At 38.0% G+C, this 23,011-nt stretch overlaps 1 protein-coding gene across 1 annotated transcript in view; it reads right to left on the reverse strand.

The window, feature by feature from the left end:
* The window catches only part of inpp4b (inositol polyphosphate-4-phosphatase type II B), a 413,125-nt gene that overhangs the window by 25,456 nt on the left and 364,658 nt on the right, over positions 1-23,011 (reverse strand). Inside the window, exons 17-18 of the mRNA XM_036575007.1 lie at positions 20,272-20,395; positions 4,283-4,409 (exon numbers count right to left, since the gene is read on the reverse strand). Of these exons, the coding sequence (XP_036430900.1) occupies positions 4,283-4,409; positions 20,272-20,395 (251 nt within the window). The remainder of the gene's footprint in view (positions 1-4,282; positions 4,410-20,271; positions 20,396-23,011) is intronic.

Consider the following 23,011-nt stretch of genomic DNA (forward strand, 5'->3'; position numbering starts at 1 on the left):
ATATTCTAAACTTAGAGGCTACTAAATGGTATATTAATGCTTTGTACACAACACACCTCAAACTCCTGTTCGTGCGTTCTCCGCCCTTGTGTTTTTGTGACTTCATTTAGGTAACTTGTCAAGAGCGTTCTCCCCCCAGAGCACAAGTCTGTTCTTCACCTCCTTGCTATTGAGAAACACCCCTTCTTTGTTACTGTTAACTTACTGACTTCAGTGTTGTGGATTAAACCCACAATTTGAGCACAGAATTCCTGTAAACTTCAGTTACTGAAATATGGAATGTTGAATCACTGCTGGCTAGACAGCACAGCTTACAGAGGAAGTATTTAATATTGTGCCATAAAGAGTAAACCCTGGCCTTAAAATGCATTTTTGCTGTGAACTGTAGACTTCCTCATCCAACTTCACCATTTCAGCCTGCAGTTGCCAGACTGGTGGTTTGCAGCAGCTGTTCAGAACCTCAGATTCTTCTAAGTTAATGCTGACTGCCTACAGCTATTTTAACTAACTCTGTAGGTCATAACTAAGAATGAATATTATCAGAAAATCCAAAAAAAAACTTTACTTTAACGTTACTTAATGCCCTACATTTAGGACTATATTTCAAGAGAATGTACACCATGAACATCATGCTAATGGGTACCTGGTATTAATGTTGCTATTTGTGTAGATTTACAGCACAGTACAAAAATCTTAGGCACCTAAGCAAATTGTTTAAAACCACTTATCTCAGCAGCAAATGTATTTTTGCTATAAATACAACTAAAATAAATGCAATAAAATGAAGTGGAAATTTCTTGTTTTCAGAAAAGTAGTTTTTATCCTGTGAAATATTTTGAAGAACAACATTTGGTTCCAGATTCCTTCTCGACGCCCCAAGCCATCACTCAGTTTTGCTGAAATCCATCACCAGTGTGGCTAACTTATTGAAGAATTGCTATTGTGGAATAACTACAAATAATACTAGGTTTCTTGAGGAGAGGTTCGAAAATTGTTAAATGACACTTGACATACATGATTTTTTTTGTATTAATATTATTTGCATTCATTTTAATTCTAGTGTTTTGTGAGCACATACATGCTCTTTCTAGACAAACAGAATTTTAAATCTTCCCCACGATTTCGTTCCAACTGCCTGGACATCTCTGACGCTGGTTTCAGCTGACTAGAGAAGCAAGGCAGTTGGAACAAAATCCTGAAGAGGATTTTTACTCTTCAGGCCTGAACTACCAACCTCTATTTACAGTATACTCGCCACTTTTGACTATATGAAAAAGTATTGGCTATATACACTGATCAGGCATAACATTATGACCACCTCCTCATTGTCCATTTTATCAGCTCCACTTACTATATAGGTGCACTTTGTAGTTCTACAATTACAGACTGTAGTCCATCTGTTTCTCTGCATACTTTGTTAGCCTCCTTTTACCCTGTTCTTCAGTGGTCAGGACCCCCATGGACCCTCGCAGAGCAGGTACTATTTGGGTGGTGGATCATTCTCAGCAATGCAGTAACACTGATGTGGTGGTGGTGTGTTAGTGTGTGTTGCGCTGGTCTGAGTGGATCAGACACAGCAGTGCTGCTGGGGTTTTTAAACAGCTCAGTGTCACTGCTGGACTGAGAACAGTCCACCAACCAAAAATATCCAGCCAACAACGTCCTGTGAGCAGTGTCCTTTGACCACTGATGAAGGACTAGAGGATGAGTTGAAACTGTGCAGCAGCAGATGAGCTATCGTCTCTGACTTTACATCTACAAGGTGGACTCACAAGGTAGAAGTGTCTAATAGAGTGGACAGTGAGTGGACACAGTGTTTAAAAACTTCAGCAGCACTGCTGTGTCTGATCCACTCAGACCAGCGCAAGCATAGAAACAAGGAGGTGGTCATAATGTTATCCCTGATCGGTGTATAAGGTATTGGCTACACCACACTGCACTGGCAAACAACTGCTCACATATGTGCATGTGCACAATTGTTTGCCAGTGCAGTATAGCAAATACTTTAATATATATGTTGTGCAATGATGATCAGCAACTGTTTTTAAGGTGTTTATCCTGTCTGATCACTTAAAAGAGGAAAACTATGACAAATGACAGATATTCCAACAAGCCAATGCAACATGTCACACAGTTTATTCTGTGAAATTCAGGCCTGATTTAAAACCTAAGGAAAAAAAGAAAAATCCAACAAAAATGAACGGTCTGCAGAAAGCAGTGAAGAATGTTTGGGATGCAATGTCATAATTTCCTCAGTCACTTTTCTTCCCATGTTACCCATAACTGTGCCACATTGTGTAGCTGTTTACTTGTGTTTATCCTGTGTGTTACCACACACCAGTGTTTATACCCTATTGCTTCTTATTCATCCTTCACAGTATAATTACCCCTTGTGTTTGCTGTGTGTGCTCTATGACCCTTGTAAGAGTTGTTTATTTTGCCTTTCTTTCTGAGTATTGGTTGTGTTTTCTTGTGAAGTCCTTGTATGGCACATTCTAGCAAAGTGGTTCAAAGTCAGGGATGAAAAGCATTTTGGACTTTTAACTGACTTGGAATTTAGACTAAATCCTTTCATCCTTTTGCTAAGAGTGATCTTAAACCTTGATTCTGTTTATTTAGTTAAAATAAATGACTGAACATTACATTTGGTCACTACATAATTACACAATAATAATAACACAACCAAAACTATCAAATGTTTTGGTTGTGACTGTTTTAGTAATAACTCAAAAACGCTAGCCAGTACATGACTAGCAAACACAGCTTTGAACAGTTGTACACACATAAATATAATAATATATAGTATGTATTTTTCATTAAAACACAAAAGTTTACTTAATTGCAGAAAACCTTACACTTTTTTTGGTAACCCTTAAAACCAAACGCATATGATTTCTCTTTTTTAAAACTCACTCTGGTCTGACTCTTACCACACTGTTCTCTCCTTACTGGGCCTTCTTGAGCAACTCTTCACTTGGCCATCTTACAAAACCCTCCATATGCGTACAAAAGTTTACCTCAGCTATGACTCAAACTGTCATCTGGTACAATCTCTTCTGTGAGTTCAGAAGTTCACCCTGTCAAAAAGTCAGCCAATGTTTTCTTCAACCTTTTCCATCATTACAAACTGATTCTCAGATTTTGGGACACATTTACTATACATTTTTATGGGATCTAACCTCCATGTGGCCATGAGGGACAGGGATGCAGTCTCACTTCCTGCTCTAAAATGCAGGGGTGTAGCTAAAATGGCTCCACCTATGGACTAAAACTCTGTGAAAATATATATATATATATATATATATATATATATTTAATTTACAAATAAAAAAAATACATCTAAATTTTTCACTTTAAAAAAAATATGTTTTTTAAAAACAACATTAAAGTTGAGATTTAGGGGTTAAGATTTTGGGTTTAAATAGATCAAAACATAATCCTTATGAATACCTAAAAACTGAACACTTCAATATGGACTGCAATAAAACAACCGCACTTGCATCCTGCCTCCTCATGTCCGTCCATGTGACAAGCAGTTCCTTTAAATCATATTTAAAAACTTTAGTAAAGTATGTCTATTTTTTGGCATGTCTATGATCATTACAAATAACAACCTGTGAGCAGTTCTTTTTGACAGTTTAGTGTTCCTCAGTGCTTTATCAAACACTCCTAAAATCTTTAAAAACACTTAAAGGAACGGCTTCCCACAAATTGTTCGCTCCTATTCATAGATCATCCACAGTGGCTGGAATTTTCTTCTCCACACATTTCCCAACACACCCCCCAAAAGATTTCAAAAGGTTTTAAATCATGCCTGAATTTCATGGAATGAATTGTGTGACATCTTGCATTGTCTCTGAATACCCGTCATTTGTTGTGTTTTTTCTTCCTTTAAGTGAACAGACAGGACAAACTCCTCAAAAACAATGACTAAAGATAATTTTAGTCATATTATCTCGTGGAGTTAGGAGTGAGAAATTTAAAATTGCATGTTTTTATTACAGCCATCAACAGGCACAACGTCTAGGTGTTAACAAAATACAGGGGATGTCTGTATGGAGCTTGCATAGGCACAGGGCAGCAATCATTAGCTAGAATCAAATCCTCACATGGTTATGTTTAATACACATAAAGACAAACCTGTGTGTGCATAAGAGGCCACATTTCACACTTGACTGTTTTTACACACTATCAGACCTATCACACTATTAAACGTACACCTTCATGCGCTCTCAGACACTATACTTGTGTGTAAGTGTGTATGTGTGTGTACGTGTCTCACCGTCTCCCGCTGACAGTGGGCTGCAGATTGGTGGGGTCATCAGAGGCTGCTTCTGTGATTCTGAAGGTAACTCTCTGTAGGTCAGAAATGCCCACCTCCATATCCTCCAGCATTCCTATCTCCTCACCTGAAACACACACACACACACCCAGACAAGTTACTACTGCAGGAACACACACACAAACACAAATACACACAGACAAGTTGCTACTGCAGGAACACACACACAAACACAAATACACACAGACAAGTTGCTACTGCAGGAACACACACACACATACACAAATACACACAGACAAGTAACTACTGCAAGAACACACACACATACACAAAAACACACAGACAAGTAACTACTGCAGGATCACACACACACACACACACACACACTAGTTACTATAACAGGGTCACACACAGACATACACACACACACACACACACAGACAAGTTACTACTGCAGGGTCACACACACAAACACACAAGTTACTATTGCAGACACACACACACACACACCAATTACTATTGCAGGAACACACACACAAGTTACTACTGCAGGGCCACATACACACAAACACACCAGTTACTACTGTAGACACACACACATACACACACACACACACCAGTTACTAATGCAGACACACACACACACACACACACACACACACACCAGTTACTAATGCAGACACACACACACACACACACCAGTTACTAGTGCAGGGACACAAACACACACACACACACACACACACACACACACACAAATACACACAGACAAGTTACTGCTGTAGGAACACACACACAAACACATACAAAGACCAGTTGCTACTGCAGAAACAAACACACACACACTCACACACACACACACACACACACACACACCACACACACACCCACACACACACACACAGATCACTTACTACTGCAGGAACACACACACAGGTCTACATACCATCGCATGCTAATACACACTCGCACATACTACTAAAGAGACTCACACTCACGCATACATGGGAACTTGCCTCCAGGCACACACACACACACCCGAGAGCACGTAGTAAGATTCTCAAAGTACTGTACTCATAGTCTTATCTTGTTTTCTCAGCAAAGAAAAGCAAACGATAAAAGACTGGAAACTGAAAATTAAATAAACGAGTGGTGGTTTCTGCAAAGTACTGTACTATATTTTAATCGCGCTCTCGATTGAGGTAAAATAGTAGTTTTCAAGCATATATGGACCATTTTACTGAATTAGTTTAAACTGTGGTCCTACAGTAGGATTATGTTCTGATTCATTTAAACCCAACATTAACTGAGATACTAATTGAGAAGCTAAATATATATCATTTTTTTAAATTTTCGCAAAGCCAAACCCCTACATTTAAACTTCTAAAAAATAATACTTACATTTTTTCTTGAATACTTAAAGTTATTATAGTTAGTTGAGTTCTCAAGTTGAAAGATTTGTTAAATTATTTATCATGTTTAATTTTTAAATTAAAAAAACTTTTATAATTTTAAAACAAAAAATGCTGTTTCATATTTTCATGTTAAACACAGTTTTAGTCCACAAGCAGAACCTTATTTTAGCCACATCCCCACATTTTAGAGCAGGAAGTGAGGCTGTCATGGCTACATGGTGTGCATCTCATTATTTTAAAGTAAATGTGTCTAAAAGTCTCACTAGGTAAAATTAAGAATTGTCACTACCGAAACACATTTTTCTGCAACAAGGTGAACTGTTTTGTGTTTTAATGAATTTTTTTGAGAGTTCTAGTAGCGACAAACGTGGAATGTTCAGTCATCAGTTCTAATAAAATAAACATAATTAAGGTAAAGGGTCGTTTAAAGCTAAAGGATTTACCTATAAGTCAAACTATAACTATACGTTTTCAGCTCTGGCTTTGAACCAATTTGGTAGAATGATCAATAAACAACGCACAGTGAAAGCTAATCGGGATAAAGTTCAGCTCCACACACACACTCTGTGAACACCTCTAGAGTTCCTGTGTGGAACAGCCCTGAGACAACAAGTTGCGAAACATAACACACAGACTGCCAGCTCTCTAATAAACCTTCTTGCCCTCTGCTATTCTTTTGGGAAAATACTGCGTGCCCTCATATGCGTGATGGTTTGTTTTGTATATGAAATGGTTGCTAAGAGAGACCTTTAAATTTACTCTGAAATTAAGTGTATCATCTGGCAGGATTTTTACTGAACAATATGCCCTCGGCACACTACATTAACACACACATGGTCAAATTAGATAAAAGCTCAGAAGTAAAGATGTACCATGTACACACTCATCATCTAACCTGGTTTTCTTTGCAAGGAATGAACAGTGGAGTCAAATGGTTGACCTTTGACCTACCTGGCAATAATTAGCCAACACTTGAAATAGAATTCCACAGGTTTTTAATTTTTTTATATTAAATTTTTACCATAATAAATATAAAATCAAGCACCTAGCCATGCAGTCTGCCTTTACAAAGTGGCATTATTGAAAAGTGGAAGCATTTAGGAACGAAGTGGCAGATCGCGTAAAGTTACAGAGCAGGGTCACTAAGTTCAGAACGCCAGAGTGCGTAAAAGTCATCAATGCTCTGCTGACTCAGTAACTGCAGAGTTTAAACCTCCTCATCAACATCAGCACAACAACTGTGCGCCAGGAGCTTCATGGCATGGGTTTCCACAGCTGAACAGCTGCATGCAAGCTTTACATCACCAAGCACAATGCCAAGATGAAGTGGTGTAAAGCATGCCGCCATTGGACTCTGGAGCAGAGGAAACGTATTCTGTGAAGTGACGAGTCACGCTTCTCTATTTGGCAGTCAGATGGACGAATCTGAGTGTGGCGAATGCCAGGAAAACATTACCTGCCTGACTGCACTGTGCCAACTGTAAAGTTTGGTGGAGGAGGGATAATGCTATGGGGTTGTTTTTCAGGGGTTGGCCTAGAACCTTTAGTTCCAGTGTAGAGAAAAATTGAATGCTTTTGCCAACCCAGACATTTTGGACAACTGTATGCTTCCATCAAACACCTTTGGGATGAACTATAACACAGACTGTGAGTCAGGCCCTCTCGCCCAACATCAGTGTCTGACCTCACAAATGCTCTTCTGGATGAATGGGCAAAATTTCTCACAGTTACACTGCAAAATCTTGTCGAAAGCTTCCCAGAAGAGTGGAAGCTGTTATAGCTGCAAAGGAGGGACCAACTCCATATTAATGCCTATGGATTTAGAAAGGAATGTCATAAATACTTCTGTAGGTGTAATGTGTAGGTGTCTCAATACTTTTGTCCATATAGTATAGCAGAAGATTCAGAAATGTCATCTTTGCAAACGGAGGCTGCACAAAGTATTAAATGAAGGAGTTCCAACAATTGTGGCACTCACAGGTTTGAGAAAAAGAATTAAACTTTTTTTTTCTTTCAATTATTGTACTTTAAAAATAAAGGTCAAGTTATTGTTAATATTATGAATGAAAGATCAAAAGAATTAGCTATTAAAAATGTTTTTACAGTCCATTTTTCTCATGCTTATCAAGGTGCCACTATTTGTAAAGGGCACTGTAGGTTCATTGGTAGTTTTGCATAGCAAATATATGTGGCTATTTATTTGTGAACATTGTGACCTCTGGTTCCTATCACCACCACTGTAAAGAAATCTAAGCTGATAAGTTTCTCTACAAATGAATCACTTCACATCAAACCACTCCAAATGACATTGAATACATCTTAACAAGTGAACAGATCAGAAATTTGGAAAAACTGATGGAATTTCCTTAATGAAATTCTGCTTTAGAACATGCAGCATGTGTTTCTGACTGTACAGTTGGTGTGAGGTGTGGCACATGATTGGAAGGTTCAGCGGAGGTAAGCAGAGGAGGTAAAGCTCAAAGTCAAAGTATTTTTACTTTGATGAATTAATGACTCATGTACACTGAAAAAATACAGTGCTTTGGATTTACTGGATTGGATTACTGCGATATAACGTCAATGGGATGCACACGAACAAAACGTTACAACAGTTCTTGCCAAGAGAAACAGTCTTTATGGCAGCAATTGTGTTATTGCAACTTTTCATTCATGTGCAACCATTAGACTCATTTGAATTCCTTCTTAAGAAAAACAACTTGAACAGGCCTAAAAACACCATGTACCTTTCAGGGTACAAAAACTGTCACTGCGCTAGTACCAATTATACAGTATAGTTCCTATTATTTTCATTAGAAACAACTCCATTCACCCCATCATCCAGGCTTTCGATTTTATTTTTATATTTGTATTCTTCAGGGAAAGTGAATGTTGTGCACCTTTAAAACTAGAGGTGTAGCGATACACTCAGCCCACCATTCAATTCTATTCATAATGCTGGGTTCACGATCGTTTAAAGTTCAAATTCATTAAAATGACTAAAATATGTTGTTGCCTTCGAACGGATCAAACTGATAATACTGATTTAACTGATAATAGATAAAGAGAACTCAATAAAACAAATACAGCAAACAATTATTTAGCTTTTCATTCATTTATTGAACTAAATGATCCAGCATTAAATGTCTGTGTTGGAAAAAGGAATGTGAACCACTAGAATTTTTTTTTGTTTGGTATAAGCCAGGGGTCAGCAACATGTGGCTGTTTTACTGCCCTGTTGCGGCTCCACAGCAGAATTAGGCTTTTGGGTAAAAATTAAATAATCCTTCTTTGCAGTAAAATAAAGCTCTGCTGATCGTTTTAACTCAGTTTGAACAATAAATGGCCTTAAATGCTGGAGTTAATGTACAACTGCTAATTCACCCTTTAACCCTGAAAGTTGGCGCACAGCCTGCTGGTCACATAGACTACGCAGATAACAATCTTGCCTAGCTAGCAGCTAAAGAAACGGCCAAGAAAAAGATTAAAGACAAACAATGATAATTTGGAAATTAACAAACTTATTTGCATTTTTAAGTATGACATCTGGTTTCCTGATATGCAACAAAAAACTGTCAAACACTAAAAAGTCACGAGGTTGAAGTCAGCTTGTCATTCGTCAGCTTCTTGTTTGAATTTTCCTGTTCCACCTTAAATGGTACAGCAGTTACATTCTGGCAACTCATTCACCATTTAAGGTGGAACAGGAAAATTCTAACAAGAAGCTTGCAAATGAAAAGCCGACTTCGACCTCATAAAAATATGAACTTTGAGAGACAGTTTACAAGAAACTATTCTACTTTTGTGGCAAAGTATCCTGCAAGTAAAGGGGCTACAGCTGACCTAAAGCTTAAAGCAGAGCTAAATAGCTTTTGTTTATATTTTTTAGCCTATACTAAAACATTAGCACATACTGAGACATTTACAGCCAAGATGTTAAAATGGACATAAAATGTTGTGGCTCGCAAGGTGGTTTGATTTTTGTTGAAAGGACAAAATGGCTCTTCTTAACATTTGGGTTGCGACCCCTGCTCTAGATGATAATTAGGGTCGGGTGGTTCAATCAACTGAATGACAATGGGGCGCTAGTGTGGCTGACCCTTCTCTACCTAAAAACATCAACTTAAGTCATCACCATTAAAGTCTGGTCTTCACCACATACATGTGTTAGTTCATGCCATGTCTCAATAAGATTAGATTTTTGAGGACCTCAGAAAAACATCTGTCAGTGCTCATTAGGCTGGAAGAGGTTCAGGCAGAGAATGTACAAATGGAGGAAATTTAAAACCATTGCTATCCTTTCCTTGAGTAGAGTGTGTATGGAATGTTAGCATGGAGAAGGCCACTTCGGTCCAGGAAGAACATTTCTGCCTTTTTGAAGTCTCCTAAAGATCACCTGCATGAGCCAGAAGACTACTGAAATAATGTTATGTGAACAGACAAGACAAAAATGGAACTTCATGGCTAAATGCGAAATGTTATGTTTAGCAAAACTGAATACTGCATTCCAGCATAAGAACCTCAAACTAACTGTGAAACATGGTGGTGGTAGTATAATGGATTAGATGCTGTTTTCTGGTACTGGATCAGGACAGCTTGGCATCATTTAATGGAGCTATGAATTCTGCATTTTAAAAGGAAATTGGGCATCCATTCATGAACAGAACCTCAACAAACGTTGGGTCCTGCAGAAAGAAAATGACCCTATAAACACCAGTTAGTCTACAAAGAATGGTTACAGCTGAAGAAATGTTGCATTTTGCAAATACTTAGTCAAAGTCCAGACTTTAATCCTATAGAAATATTGAGGCAGAATCTAAGGTGTGGCGTTCAAGCAAGAAAGTCCACCAACATAACACAGTTGAAGCAGCTCTGCATGGAGGAATGGGGCAATATTTCTCCCGAGTCAATGTGCAGTGCTGTTAAACAGTTATAATAACTATTTGATCGAAGTAATTGCTGCTCAAGGACAGCCTGAAAGCTGATTCATATACTTTTGTCAACAAAGTTGGCAACTTACAAAGCAGATTTTTTTTCATTCTTTTGTTACACGAGTCTACAGCTGTGCAGCTGTGCAGCTGTACGGGTCCTTTATTGTTGTATTTTGCATGCATTTTCAGGGGAAAACAGATCTGGACAGCAGGCAAGCCAGTCTAGCACCTGCAGTCTCTGATTACACAGCCATGCTGTTGTAACAAGTGCAGAACGTGGCTTGGCCTTGTCATGCTGAAATAAGCATGGACGTTCATGAAAAATATGTCGTCTAAAAGCATTGTAAGTTGCTCCATATGTTTTCAGTGTTAATGGCGTTTTCACAGATGTTCAAGTTCAATACGCTCCCTCATAACATGACAGATCCTCGCTTTTGAACTTTACACTGGAAACAATTTGGATGGTCCGTTTCTTTTTTGGTCCGCGGAGCACAATGTTCCATTATTTTCTTAGACAATATGAGAGGTTGACTCAACAGACCACAATACACACTTCCACTGTGCACCAGTCCAAGAGCTTTTGCACAGAGAAACTGACGGGTGCTTCTGGATGTTGCTGACATATGTGACATATCATTTGCAGACACAATGCATGATGGAAACACGTGGATGGGCGGAGGATATTCATCACTACTGTCAAAAACACACGTAAATAGAAACAATACCCTGGCAGACACAGAGTGGTGCAGGGAGCAAATAGGGGGTGCTGGCAGCAAAAGCTTCCACCAACAGACAGAAAAGTCACTAGAGTTGAGTTGTTTTCGTGTGAAGGTTTTTTTGGAGTGGAGTGGGAAGACGTCCAAAAGCGACATACTTTCTGCACCGCAAAATGATAAATGCCATACCAGAACCCTTTTCTTAAACACTTAGGATTACAGTGGACATACTTGTTGGAGCCTGTTGGAATTACTCACAAATCTTCCAGCTGAAGCTTTTTAGAAACATGAAAAAGATGATCTCTTTCAAGAAAACATTGTTGCCGACTCAGAAAACAAAACAAAAACATGTCCAAAATGGTATAGTGAAAACATTCTTAACTTTTAATGCAAGTTAATGTATAAAGATTTTATTCCAACTAACTTTGGAGCAGTCCTATTCATCCATTCATCATAAACACTTCACAGAATGAAAAAAGGACTGCTGCTGTGTTCAAATGATGAAGAGTGAAATACAAAAAATTGGACATATATGTTTTTTCTGGACAGTAACAATATGTAACAATTACAGCTGCTTAGTAACATGCTTTTATAAGCTGAATTGCTATGCTACTTCTGCCTATAGCTAACTTTGCCAATTTATCTTACCAAAATAAAAAACAGTTCATTAACATAATAAATCTACATAATAAACTAAGTTGGAATAGTAACAAAAGTTACAAGAGGATTCGGGACAACAGTGTGAAAATAAACAAAGAATTTTTCATCAATACATTAATTCTAGAAGCTGAAATTTTGGGTTTTAAATGTAAAGAAAAGCTTATTTAAGAATGGACCTCAGAACTGCTTTTCTCAGCGAACGTGCACCATTTGTGTGAATGCTAACGTTAGTGCAAAGGAAATTGACATGTTTGGATGTAACAGTTAAGACTCCACATTAAGCAACCTTTCCAGTGATACATGACAAGATGTGGCTGTGTTAAGTGTGGGTGGAGCTAAGCCACTGTTAAAGTTGCTACCTTTTGGAAAATACATTTCAATGCAAGTGGACGTAAATTGACTAAATATGCCGAAATAAACATACTTAAACATATACTTGAGTTTTTACATTTTTACGATTACAGTTCAAGGGGCAGATTTACTAATGTCTTGCAACATTACAAACTATTTTAACGTTAAAAAGTGGCTGTCACCATTTAATAATAAACAGCAATGGTGCTTCAACAGCTACAAAAAGATCAAATGGGCAGTTGCTGCTATTTTGCACTTGCCTCATTGGATATGCATTTGTTGGAGTTTCCCTCTCAAAGTGCAAAACACAGGGAGGAGATTATTATAATGAAGCACCTACTCCACTCTAGTTTGGCAGCACTGAGAGTAAAAACTGACAGTGAGTTTTTTAACGACTGTGAAAAGCTGTTCTTTTTTGTCCCAAACATGGCTGTGAAAAAAGAGTTTTTCAAATGCATCTATTTATTTTTGATAAAAAAAACACACATTATTACTTCGATGGAAATAAAACCAAACCGAACAGCTTTTTGAGGTAAACTGTACAGCATTCTCAAAGAACAGGTTTTGCCTTTGAAAAAATTATCATGCATTTCAAAATAAAGTAGAATATAGTAACTTAAGCAACGTAAGTAACTATGAATTTCTTTCCAATTGTTGTCTTAATTTCTTTAAACTTTCTCAGTGAGTAATAATTCTTTTTTTTTTGTTAAGAAGTATTCTAAGTCAAAATATTGAGAAAATAAGTCATTAATTTAACCGAATGAGTTCGAAACAGGCTTTCATACAAAAAGCACATGAGCCAAACTCATGATTATATTTCACTGGTCATGTGTCAACTATGAAGTTGTGCCTGTGCTCATTTGCATTGAAGTTCTTAGTAAATGACCCATTAAATTGGTGACCCCTATCAGTGCAAAGTGTCAGCAGAATGTTGGTAATAAGCACCTCTCTTAGTAAATTTATCCAACAATGAAATATGATTGACAGGAGCAAAATAGTCATTTCTGACTGTGGTGCTTTGCCTTAAAGTTGCTTAGATAAGGCCTAGAAGTTAACTGTCTGCTCCCAGCTAGGCATAAATTTACATCCATTTTTACATTGAATTTCCAAGCAGGCCCTGGAGACTTCATTGTGCCTTCCTGGTAGTGCTCAGATAACGGCTCTTGGTAGGTATTAGGAGATGCACAGACCTGTTGACTTTACTGCTCAGTGGTGATGCTTTAAGCTATCGTGTGATTATGACACTAACAACATGGATGCCTCAGAGAAGACAACAAGTGAGGAGCCTGGTGATTTCAGGGTCCGTATCTCTGGTTTCCCGAAGACTACAGTACAAAGTCATGTGTCGTTGGAGAGGGGGCATAACGCCCTAAAAACCCTGTAAAGTTTGAAGTTGGTTAATATTATTTTTGTCGAGTTACGGCACTCTAAATTTCTCTCGCTCTCTGGACCTTCCCCGTGGGCAGGTAACTTGGCAAGACAGCCTAAGGTGCACCTAAGTGAGATACAAATCTGCGACATTCTGGAGTCTTCATCACGCTCTACTGGCCTATGGAGATTGGCTTTGTCACAAATTTTTAAAGTCTCTTGTTGTAAAGCATTCCCTTCTCCTGTGGTTTTATCCATAAAAAAAAGTTGTGCAACCCTTAAGGCCGCCACACATTGGAGATGCAACACTGCATTATGCAGCATTCAAAAATTCAAAACCATTGTTTTTAACGGAGGTGCGCACACCGGTGCAAACACAGTGCACTGACGTGTGCCAGTGCTCACAGACTCTAGCACTGTTCAATTTCTCTGCGTGTCATGCAGCATTTTGCCATTACTACATTAAATCAAAGCCACAGTGACACTACAGAAAACCACAGTAGATCACACGTGGCTTGAGATGAACACAAAGGCAGTCTTTTAGATAAACAGACAGATGCTAATGGTAAGTTACCTCAGCTAACATTACTATCCTAGCCTTTTTCAGTTAGTATCTTTCAGGTAGCCAGTCTGTGAAGAGGTAGTAAACGGATGCCATGATAAGTGATGGTGAACACTTTATTTCATTCAATGATAGAGTGAAAAAATAAACATACATAAACACCTTTATAACAACCCTAAATTTTGCAGGCTTCCTTATTTACCAAGACTATGTTAGCACTCAGCTAACACTTGTGCATATCAGCATTTTTTGGCTGTTCTAGATTAACCATAGATGTTTGAAGCTTGTAAATACATTTCATGTTTTACCTGAAGCTTTGTAACAGACATACACTGCTGCTTGAAAGTTTGTTAAACCTTTAGAATTATATGAAGTTATACATAAACATGGCCCAAAATGTGATCATTATTTAAGTCATAAAATAGATAAAGAAAACCAAATAAAACAAAAAAAAAAAAAATCAAACTTATTGGAGGAATTTTGGACCCATTCATCCTTGCAGAACTACTTCAACTATTTTATGTTGGAGGGCTATTTTCTTTTTATATAAATACAATATCTTAAGTCCTGCCACAACAGTTCTGTTGGAGTAGGTCTGAACTTTGACTCACCCAACTCCAAAATTCAAAATTTCTTCCTATTCTTTGTCAAGTAACTGAGGTTTTTAGGGTCACTGTCTTTCTGCAGGACCCATGCAGGACCTACCTCTGTTGAAGTTCAGTTTGTGGAAGAATGCCCTAACATTCTTCTGTAGAATTTCTTAATACAGCCCAGAATTCATAGCTCTAAAAATGATCACAAGCTGTCCTGGTCCAATTGCAGCAAAACAGCCCCAAACCCTGCCACCATCATGTTTCACAGTTGTGACGAGGTTCTTATGCTGGAATGCAGTGTTCAGTTTTTACCAAACATTCTCATTTAAGCCATAAAGATTCACTTTTTGCCTTATCCATCCACATAACATTATTTTAGTAGTCTTCTGGATCATTCAGGTCGTTTTGGGAAACTAAAAAAAGGTGATGTTCTTCCTGAAGAGCAGTGGCTTTCTCCACGTTATCATTCTAAACAAGCTATTCTTGTACAGTCTTTGCATGATGGTGGACTCATGAACAATGACATCAGCCAATGTAAGAGAAACCTACAGATCCTTAGATGTTACCCTGGCATTCTTTGTGGTCTCCCTGAATGTTATATGCCATACACGTTTTTGTTAGATGACCACTCCTGGGATAGGTTAACAGTGGTGTTGAATTTCCTTCATTTGTACATCCTCTGCCTGATACCGGTTCAGTGAAGTTTAAACTCTTCAGAAACAGTACTGGACCCTCTTTCAGCGTAATGAGCACTGACTACTGTTTTTGTCTGAGGGCCTCAACCTCAAACCTAATGTGACTGATACATGGAATGTACTAACAAATGTAAGTGGTAAATACGAGATTTTAATGGTGAAGACTTGATGTTTTTTAAAATAGGCTAGGCTCAGCCACACTCACACCTGACTGTCATCTAATTGACTGAGGGTGCTGCTCTAATTATCCCCATATTAAACTGATCATTTTAGAGGTTCACATACTTTTGCCTGCCAAACTGTACAATGCTGAATCACTTTGTTCAATGAATGTATGAAAAACTATATAATTGCTTATGTTATTTATTTTACTGAGTTCTCTTTATCTATTGTTATCACTTAAATGAAGATCTGATCTCATTTTAGACCAAGCTTATGCAGAAATTCACATAATGCTAAAGCGTTCACATGTATGTAGCAGTTTTAAAGTGACTCTTTCAATAAAGGGTCCTGATACAGAGCTGCAGCTGTTTCACATTTCTAACACCTGACTGAAACCTGGTTAGACTATGGCTCACACTCACAGTCAGTGATCTATCTGAACTTCCAGAAGGCCTAGAGTGACATTTTTTCTCACTTAATTTGATCCCACACATTAAAAATCAAAACATGATTAGTTGCTTGTTCTGTCACTTTCTCTGTATGTTGATAGTTAATCAAATGTGTAAGGCCTTCAGTCCAGCTCCTGAAGCCTGAACTAATAGAAAAGCTTACTTTGCAGTCTCTCTCTTGATACCACAGGGAAAAAAAAATGCTGATTGGATATTTAAACCTTTTGTTTTGAACTAAAACGTATACAAAAATTACTACAATACCTGCAGTGTTTAAACACACAAACATGACAATTCTCTTAAATAAAATGAACTGCAAGTTAGACATGGATTCTTTGTTCCAGGAAGTTATTAGGTTATCTCTCTCTCTTTTCACTTCTCTGTCCTCTATTCATTGTAATTTAATTTATAATTCTAAAACGGTGCTGTAATATATGGTGCGTTGAGGCAGGATACATTTGCTGACTATCTTTATTTAGGGCAATCCAACTCTTCTAGTTGCAGGCAATGGTTAAACCACTAGCAGGCAGGAACAAATCCATAATCAAAACCAGAAAACAACAGCGCTAGGGGAACAACCACAAAGAAAATACTAGAAACTACCGGGAAGAACGAAGAACAAGGCCTACGCAGATATGCAGTTTTCGCAAAATAAGCAAACCAAACAACAAGGCTGTGTTCCAAATAGCAGACTGCGTACTGCACCAGTATATACTGTATACTGCATGCTACTCTTCATAGAAGTATACAGCAGTATGACAGATCTGGATCTGTCAATGTGGTGAAATTGTGTGGTTTCCTGTTTTCCTATGTTTGCATAAGATTGAAGATTTCCTTTTTACTACGTTTGCAGCTGCAACACCAGCTGATAATAAGCAGCGTGACTCCACACATGAGCCTGAAAAGCCTAAGCTGAGCAGACTGTTTGGATCAGAACAACTTTAGTAAGCTACAGTCTTAACCACATTATCTATGCTCACTTTAAGTTCACTTTATTAAATAGATAAAGTAAGCAAACCCACCTTAAGACCAGCAGAGAAAACTGCAGAGAGGTTTCAGCACTGCACTGAGTTTCGTAGCAGGACAAATAATTTAATTTCATGCCATTTATGCATCCATATAGGGCTGAATCCCAGGGCTATTCAATTGTTTGGGGCTAACTAGACATCTACGTCTGTGCTTATGTCCTCCTGAAATGATCGTGTTGCATTTTGGGATGCAGTATATCATGGAATAGCTCAGGCCTCTTACTGGAAAGTTTGTCCAGGGCAGTATGTTATACAGCTATCTTTGCTGTATTGGCCTTATACTGCATACTGCTTACTACTTTTGTGCACAATCAGTATGCAGTACGCAGCAGCTATTTTGAACACAGCCTGACCCCAAAGATTAGTTGCAGGTGTGTGTGGTCACGAGTGGAGCTGGAAGTGGTGAGAGCCAAAGCAAAATGGAAGAGTCCATGTGCTGGGAGACCCTAGCTGTGCCTCAAAGCTAAGGATTCAGTGGAGGTAGGAGAGATCTTCCTAGCACTGGGATACGAAGGCTCCTCTTAAGCAGGCTGTACTGACACATGGCAGCTAACTGATGTAAACACTGTGACACATTTAAATCTTAAAAGTTACACTTCATTAAAATTTGTTATGAACTCTGGTGCCGTACCATCTCACCACGTCTGATTGTTTTTCTCATGTTTCAAATTGTTTTGAGTGGTGTGTGAAGGATTGCGGGAAAGTGAAAGTCTTAACAGTTACACCATCTGTGTCCTCAAATTTGGATGCATTTCTTGGGTCACAATTGAATCATCCTACAAAACAGAAGAGCCTTCAGTGTCAATGTTGGAGAAATGCAGCCTTCCTTGGCTCCATCCTTAGCTCTGAAACACAGCTACTGTGAGAAGTGCACGGCTACTGAGTAAACCCCATATCAGACATTTTCAATAGAGCAACTGAAGTTATACTGGGTTATTATTCGGTCATCTTTCTTTATGTCTGTTGCTCAACACTGCACAGAGACATGATGACAAAAGAGAATTAACAACTAACTAACTAACTAACAATTAACTTGCAAGTAGGAACAGCATGTTATCCATTACTGGCACTACTAGGGTGTTTAGTAAATTTAGTAGTATGTAAATATATTTTGAATATTAGCAGAAATGCTTAACTAAGAATTATGGTTCATTCATTCTCTTTCATAAGGTCCATTGCAATTTTAACCTAGTAAATTGCTCTGATTTGAATCAATCTGTCCTTGAGATATTTATTTTCATGAATTTGTACAGACTGTGTAAAGAGAAATTCACTAACACCACAGAGAATTAAAGAGCGAAATCAGTGATATTGCTGCCAGTAACTGACTGTAATTACCGAAAGATTTTACAGTTATTCTTTCTACACTGTTAGAAATAAAGGTTCTGTGCAGGTACACTTTTCATTCATCAAGCTACAAACAATGTAAATGATCCTTCAAATGTACAACAGTGGGTTTAAGGTCCAGTTGTGTACCTTCAATAAGATTTTCCCAGGTGAAAAGTACATATTTGTACCTTTTCATAACCTGATGTTAAAACAGAACAATAAAACAAAAAGACTGGAGATGAGACGAAATACAGCTTAGAAAATATAATTTCAATGGATTATGGTACAGTTATGCTAAGGGTACCACCCCAGTGACAAGAGGGCTACTTGCCCAGTAACGGTTTCAGACCTGTATCAGACCTAAGAGTGTAGAGGAGCATGGAGGTTCACACTCTCACTGTTCCTCAGATTCAGCTCTATTTAAATCTGCCATAAGACTTTCTCAACAATCTGTGACTTCCCCAACACTCTCAGTTGTCACGACAACTGACATAACATGTTTATAAAAGCATATTCCAACAAAAATCATTTGCTATGAAGGTTACATCTGCAGATTTTGATCCGAGTTATCTAAAGTAGCCTTTATGACAGATCATTCCTATTTGGAATAAGCATTTACAGACATTTATGTAGCGTAATGTATTTGTCATGACAAGCTCATGTAGGTGTCGTAGCCTTATGAACAACACTTTACAGTGAAGTGTTACCAAAATATTATTACACAATTGGTAAAGACATTGTATAACAATATTAGGCAAGTTACTACATTATAGAGCATTATGACATTTTTGATCAATTTAAGTGCAAAACTGCATTTCAGGATGTTAATATTACATTATGGGGAAATTGTTACATTATCATTATTGGAATCTACAGTTTGCAGAGCTCACTTAAAGCTTACTTTGCTAGCTTCAGATAGGCTACTACATTTAGCTAATTTCCGTAGCTAATACTACAGCTTGCTAACATTAATTTTAGCAAATATGCTAACACTGATGTTGGTTTTCCTCTGAAATGTTGTCAAATATTTAAAAAAGTGTCCCGAATTACTGTTGACCCCACATTTAGAGGAATTGTCCAGCAATTTTTGACCTAATCTGCCACATGGCATTGTGCGATTACAATAAGTAATGCTGTTGCTGAAGCAGCTGCCCATAGGCTTCTATTAAAAGTGCATTTTGTGTACAGGTTTTCTGGTCTTCAGGGGAATTCCACCAATTTTTCTAAATTTCTGCAACGAAATCATCGTGATTAAATCACTGAGAAATAAACAAAAGTCATTCAGAGTGGTTTAATGTGAAACGCTGCACTGTAGAGAAACATACTGACTTAGATTTCTTTACATTACTTGGTACCCATCTGCCATGAATGGATTAAAAAAAACATGTTTGCCTAAATCTTATCTCTACCTATTATAAAACAATGTCTCAGGCATTTCTAACCACTTTATTTAACAACTCTCTGACATAGACAGCTTTGTGAAGCTTTAAACTCCTCAGATATCTGGTTCCTATTACCACCACTCTGATCTGACTCTGTACATTTGTCTAGAACAGAGTCTTTGACACCCAACCACTCTGAATGACTTTGTTTACATCTTAAACATTTAATTACGCAGAAACTGTTCTCTATGTTAATCCACTATATGCTACAGATCAAATAGCTACAGGTCATAGGACATTAAATTTGTGTGTGTGAGCGTGTTGTGTGTGTTGTCAGAGTTGTGCACTTACTGTAAGTGCTGAGCAAACTCTCAAACTGGGCCACCACCCCCACTGAGTGCAGCTGTCTGAGGAAGCCCCTATCCTCGACTCCGGCATAGAGCCGCATGACAAAACCGCAGGCTAACGCAGCCAACTGTGGAGAGAACACAGACACAAGAATGCAGGGAATTTTGCATTATTCTTTCAGTAACTATGAGCAATAAGCAGAACAATTAGTCATCACACACTGGCTTCTCCAAATGTAAAAAAAACTATTCTCACTGCCTCTTTTGACAGTCAGGCGCTCTGGCAACAGAATACAGGATGTTGGACTTCTAGTAACAAATTCTAGCAGACCTTTTCCCCTCCAACCAAGTGCTTCTTCACTCCCTAGACATCAGCATTTCCTGTAAGTCCTGTTTTTAATAATAAATAATTGCTAAAAAATAGCATTTCCTTCATACTTTGTCCTTTTAAGGGGCCCATAATCTAGATTGTATTTTATTTCCAGTCCATTTATAACATTTGCATGGTTTTATGCACCAAAAGTACAATTCTTTTTTATGTGGCCATTTTCCAAACTCAACTTATCTCTTACAATCAAACAGGTTGTTATTTGTTACTGTGCTGCCTTTAAGACAAGATATATTTATAAATGATCTCAGTTTTAACTAACTGACACTGTACTGTGCCTCGTTCAAAACACACTCAGGGCTGTAACACTCCTTACAACTTCAGCGTGAGTGGATGGGGCTTAACGGCTCTAGATTGGATTGAATAGGTAGATTTAAGTAAATATGCTAATTTTTTTATGACATCAGCAGAAATAATGAATTCCAACATGCTGTTTTGCAGAATAGTGGACTGTATGGACTGGGTAGTGATTTTGACATTTTAACAATGTTTACATATTACTTCAAACTTTTCAAAAATTTGGTTTTCCATAATATGGGCCCTTCGACATGCTGTAGTAAAATGCAGCACTTGGTTCACTTCTGAGGTATCAATCCTTTGTTTTTTTTCTATGCAATTAAGGCAATCAGTGTCTCCACAATGAAAAGTATGAGGCTTTGATTTACTTTAAATGGTTGCATGAATAAACACACATATTGTCTGTAATACTGAGGAATCATTTGAATCAGGTAAATTCAGTGCATTACTTTTTCAGTGTAGAGACATGCAGAAATAAACAGCAGCGAGTAGCAGACCATAAAACCTTTTCATTTATCTGCTAGGAATGCTTTCATCTAGAGTTTTACAATGGGGCTGCACCCTCCTGTTACATAGCCTGAAGCACAAAATAATAATCAGAGCTGGCAGAAGAGAATTAGTGATTAACTTGAGTGTTTAAGAGGACAATCATTTCCTTATAGATGTTACTGAAGTCAATTATAACCCTTCCTGTTCTGAACTGCTCTCTCTTCTACTGTAAACAGAAAAGCAGAAGTTGATTTAAAGTGTTTTTGAGGTTTGAATTGATGTTATCTAGAGGGTCACAGGAAAGAAATGATAATACCCTCCTGGAAATACACAAAAATATAATGATTTATTTTCACAACACGATTTACAACCTGAATCAAGTTTTAATTCCAGAGCAGTTGGATGGAGTCTCTAAGGTGACACAGTGATTATTTTGGTAACACTTTATTTGGAGTGGTCCTTTGTAGGCGATTAATAAACTCTTAACAGAGAATCAGTAACACATCAGCAATGTCTCAGTGAAGTAGCAGTAGTCAATCTGAATACATTGAAATAAATATCTTGTAGATGTTCTGTTGATACACGACTTACATTAAGTAGATGTGTTGTTAATATGTTACTTCCATCATGCAAAACCTAACCCTAATCCTGGGCCTAATCCTAACCCTAACCTCAACCCAAAACCTAATCTTACCCATCCTTACCCAAAACCTAATCCTAACCCTCATATGTTTTTGACATATATGTTTTGGACACTGAGAGTCCACTGAGCATTTGTTTCATCTAAGGCCCAATCCCATTTCACCCCTTGCCCCTACCACTTAGCCCTTAGCCCTCTGTTTTGCACATTCACGTCTAGAGTTAGGGTGTCCTGATTTTGTTCAGATAGAGGGGTAGGATGAAGTGTTAGGGCTACATGACCCTCCAAACTAAGATTTTTCAGAGACTCACTCCAAACAGAGTGTTATGAGAAAAAAAGAAAAACCAGCCAGATGGCTGCACGAGTGACCAAACAAACCCACAAACGTGAGAATTTCCGCTGTTAAAAAATTATGATAACCATTAAATTATCTTAGTTTAATGTTGTTTCAATGTATTATGGTCATTTTCTTCATGACAAGCAAATTTAAACTAGAACCTGGCAAATAGCGACTTCAGCTTCATATCACTGAAGAATTAGGAATGGGCGATAATGAATAATTGTCTTATTTCCCCTCTTTGAAGGCACATGATGCCCTAAATGTAACTAAAGCCCAGCAGTGAGGTTGCTGCACTTAACCCACCTCTGCTATCACTGAAGACGGGCCGGGTCGCCTGCAGAGCACCGCTAGTAGCCTGTTAATGAAGCAATGTTTTGTTTTTTTTTAATTTGAGGGTCCCATTTTGTAGGGGAAGATTTGAACCACTACCCCTTGTAACTCTGTTCCAAGGGGTTAGGGTGACACTCGAAAACAAGGGGTAGGGGAAGAAAGAAGAAATGGGATTGGGCCTAAAAAGGACCACTCAAAATAAAGTGTCACCATTTTTTTAAATAAGACGCAGCCACAAATTAATATACTGAGGCCACAAG

The sequence above is a fragment of the Colossoma macropomum genome, unplaced genomic scaffold (assembly GCF_904425465.1).
Source record: "Colossoma macropomum unplaced genomic scaffold, Colossoma_macropomum, whole genome shotgun sequence".
Classification (NCBI taxonomy): Eukaryota; Metazoa; Chordata; class Actinopteri; order Characiformes; family Serrasalmidae; genus Colossoma; species Colossoma macropomum.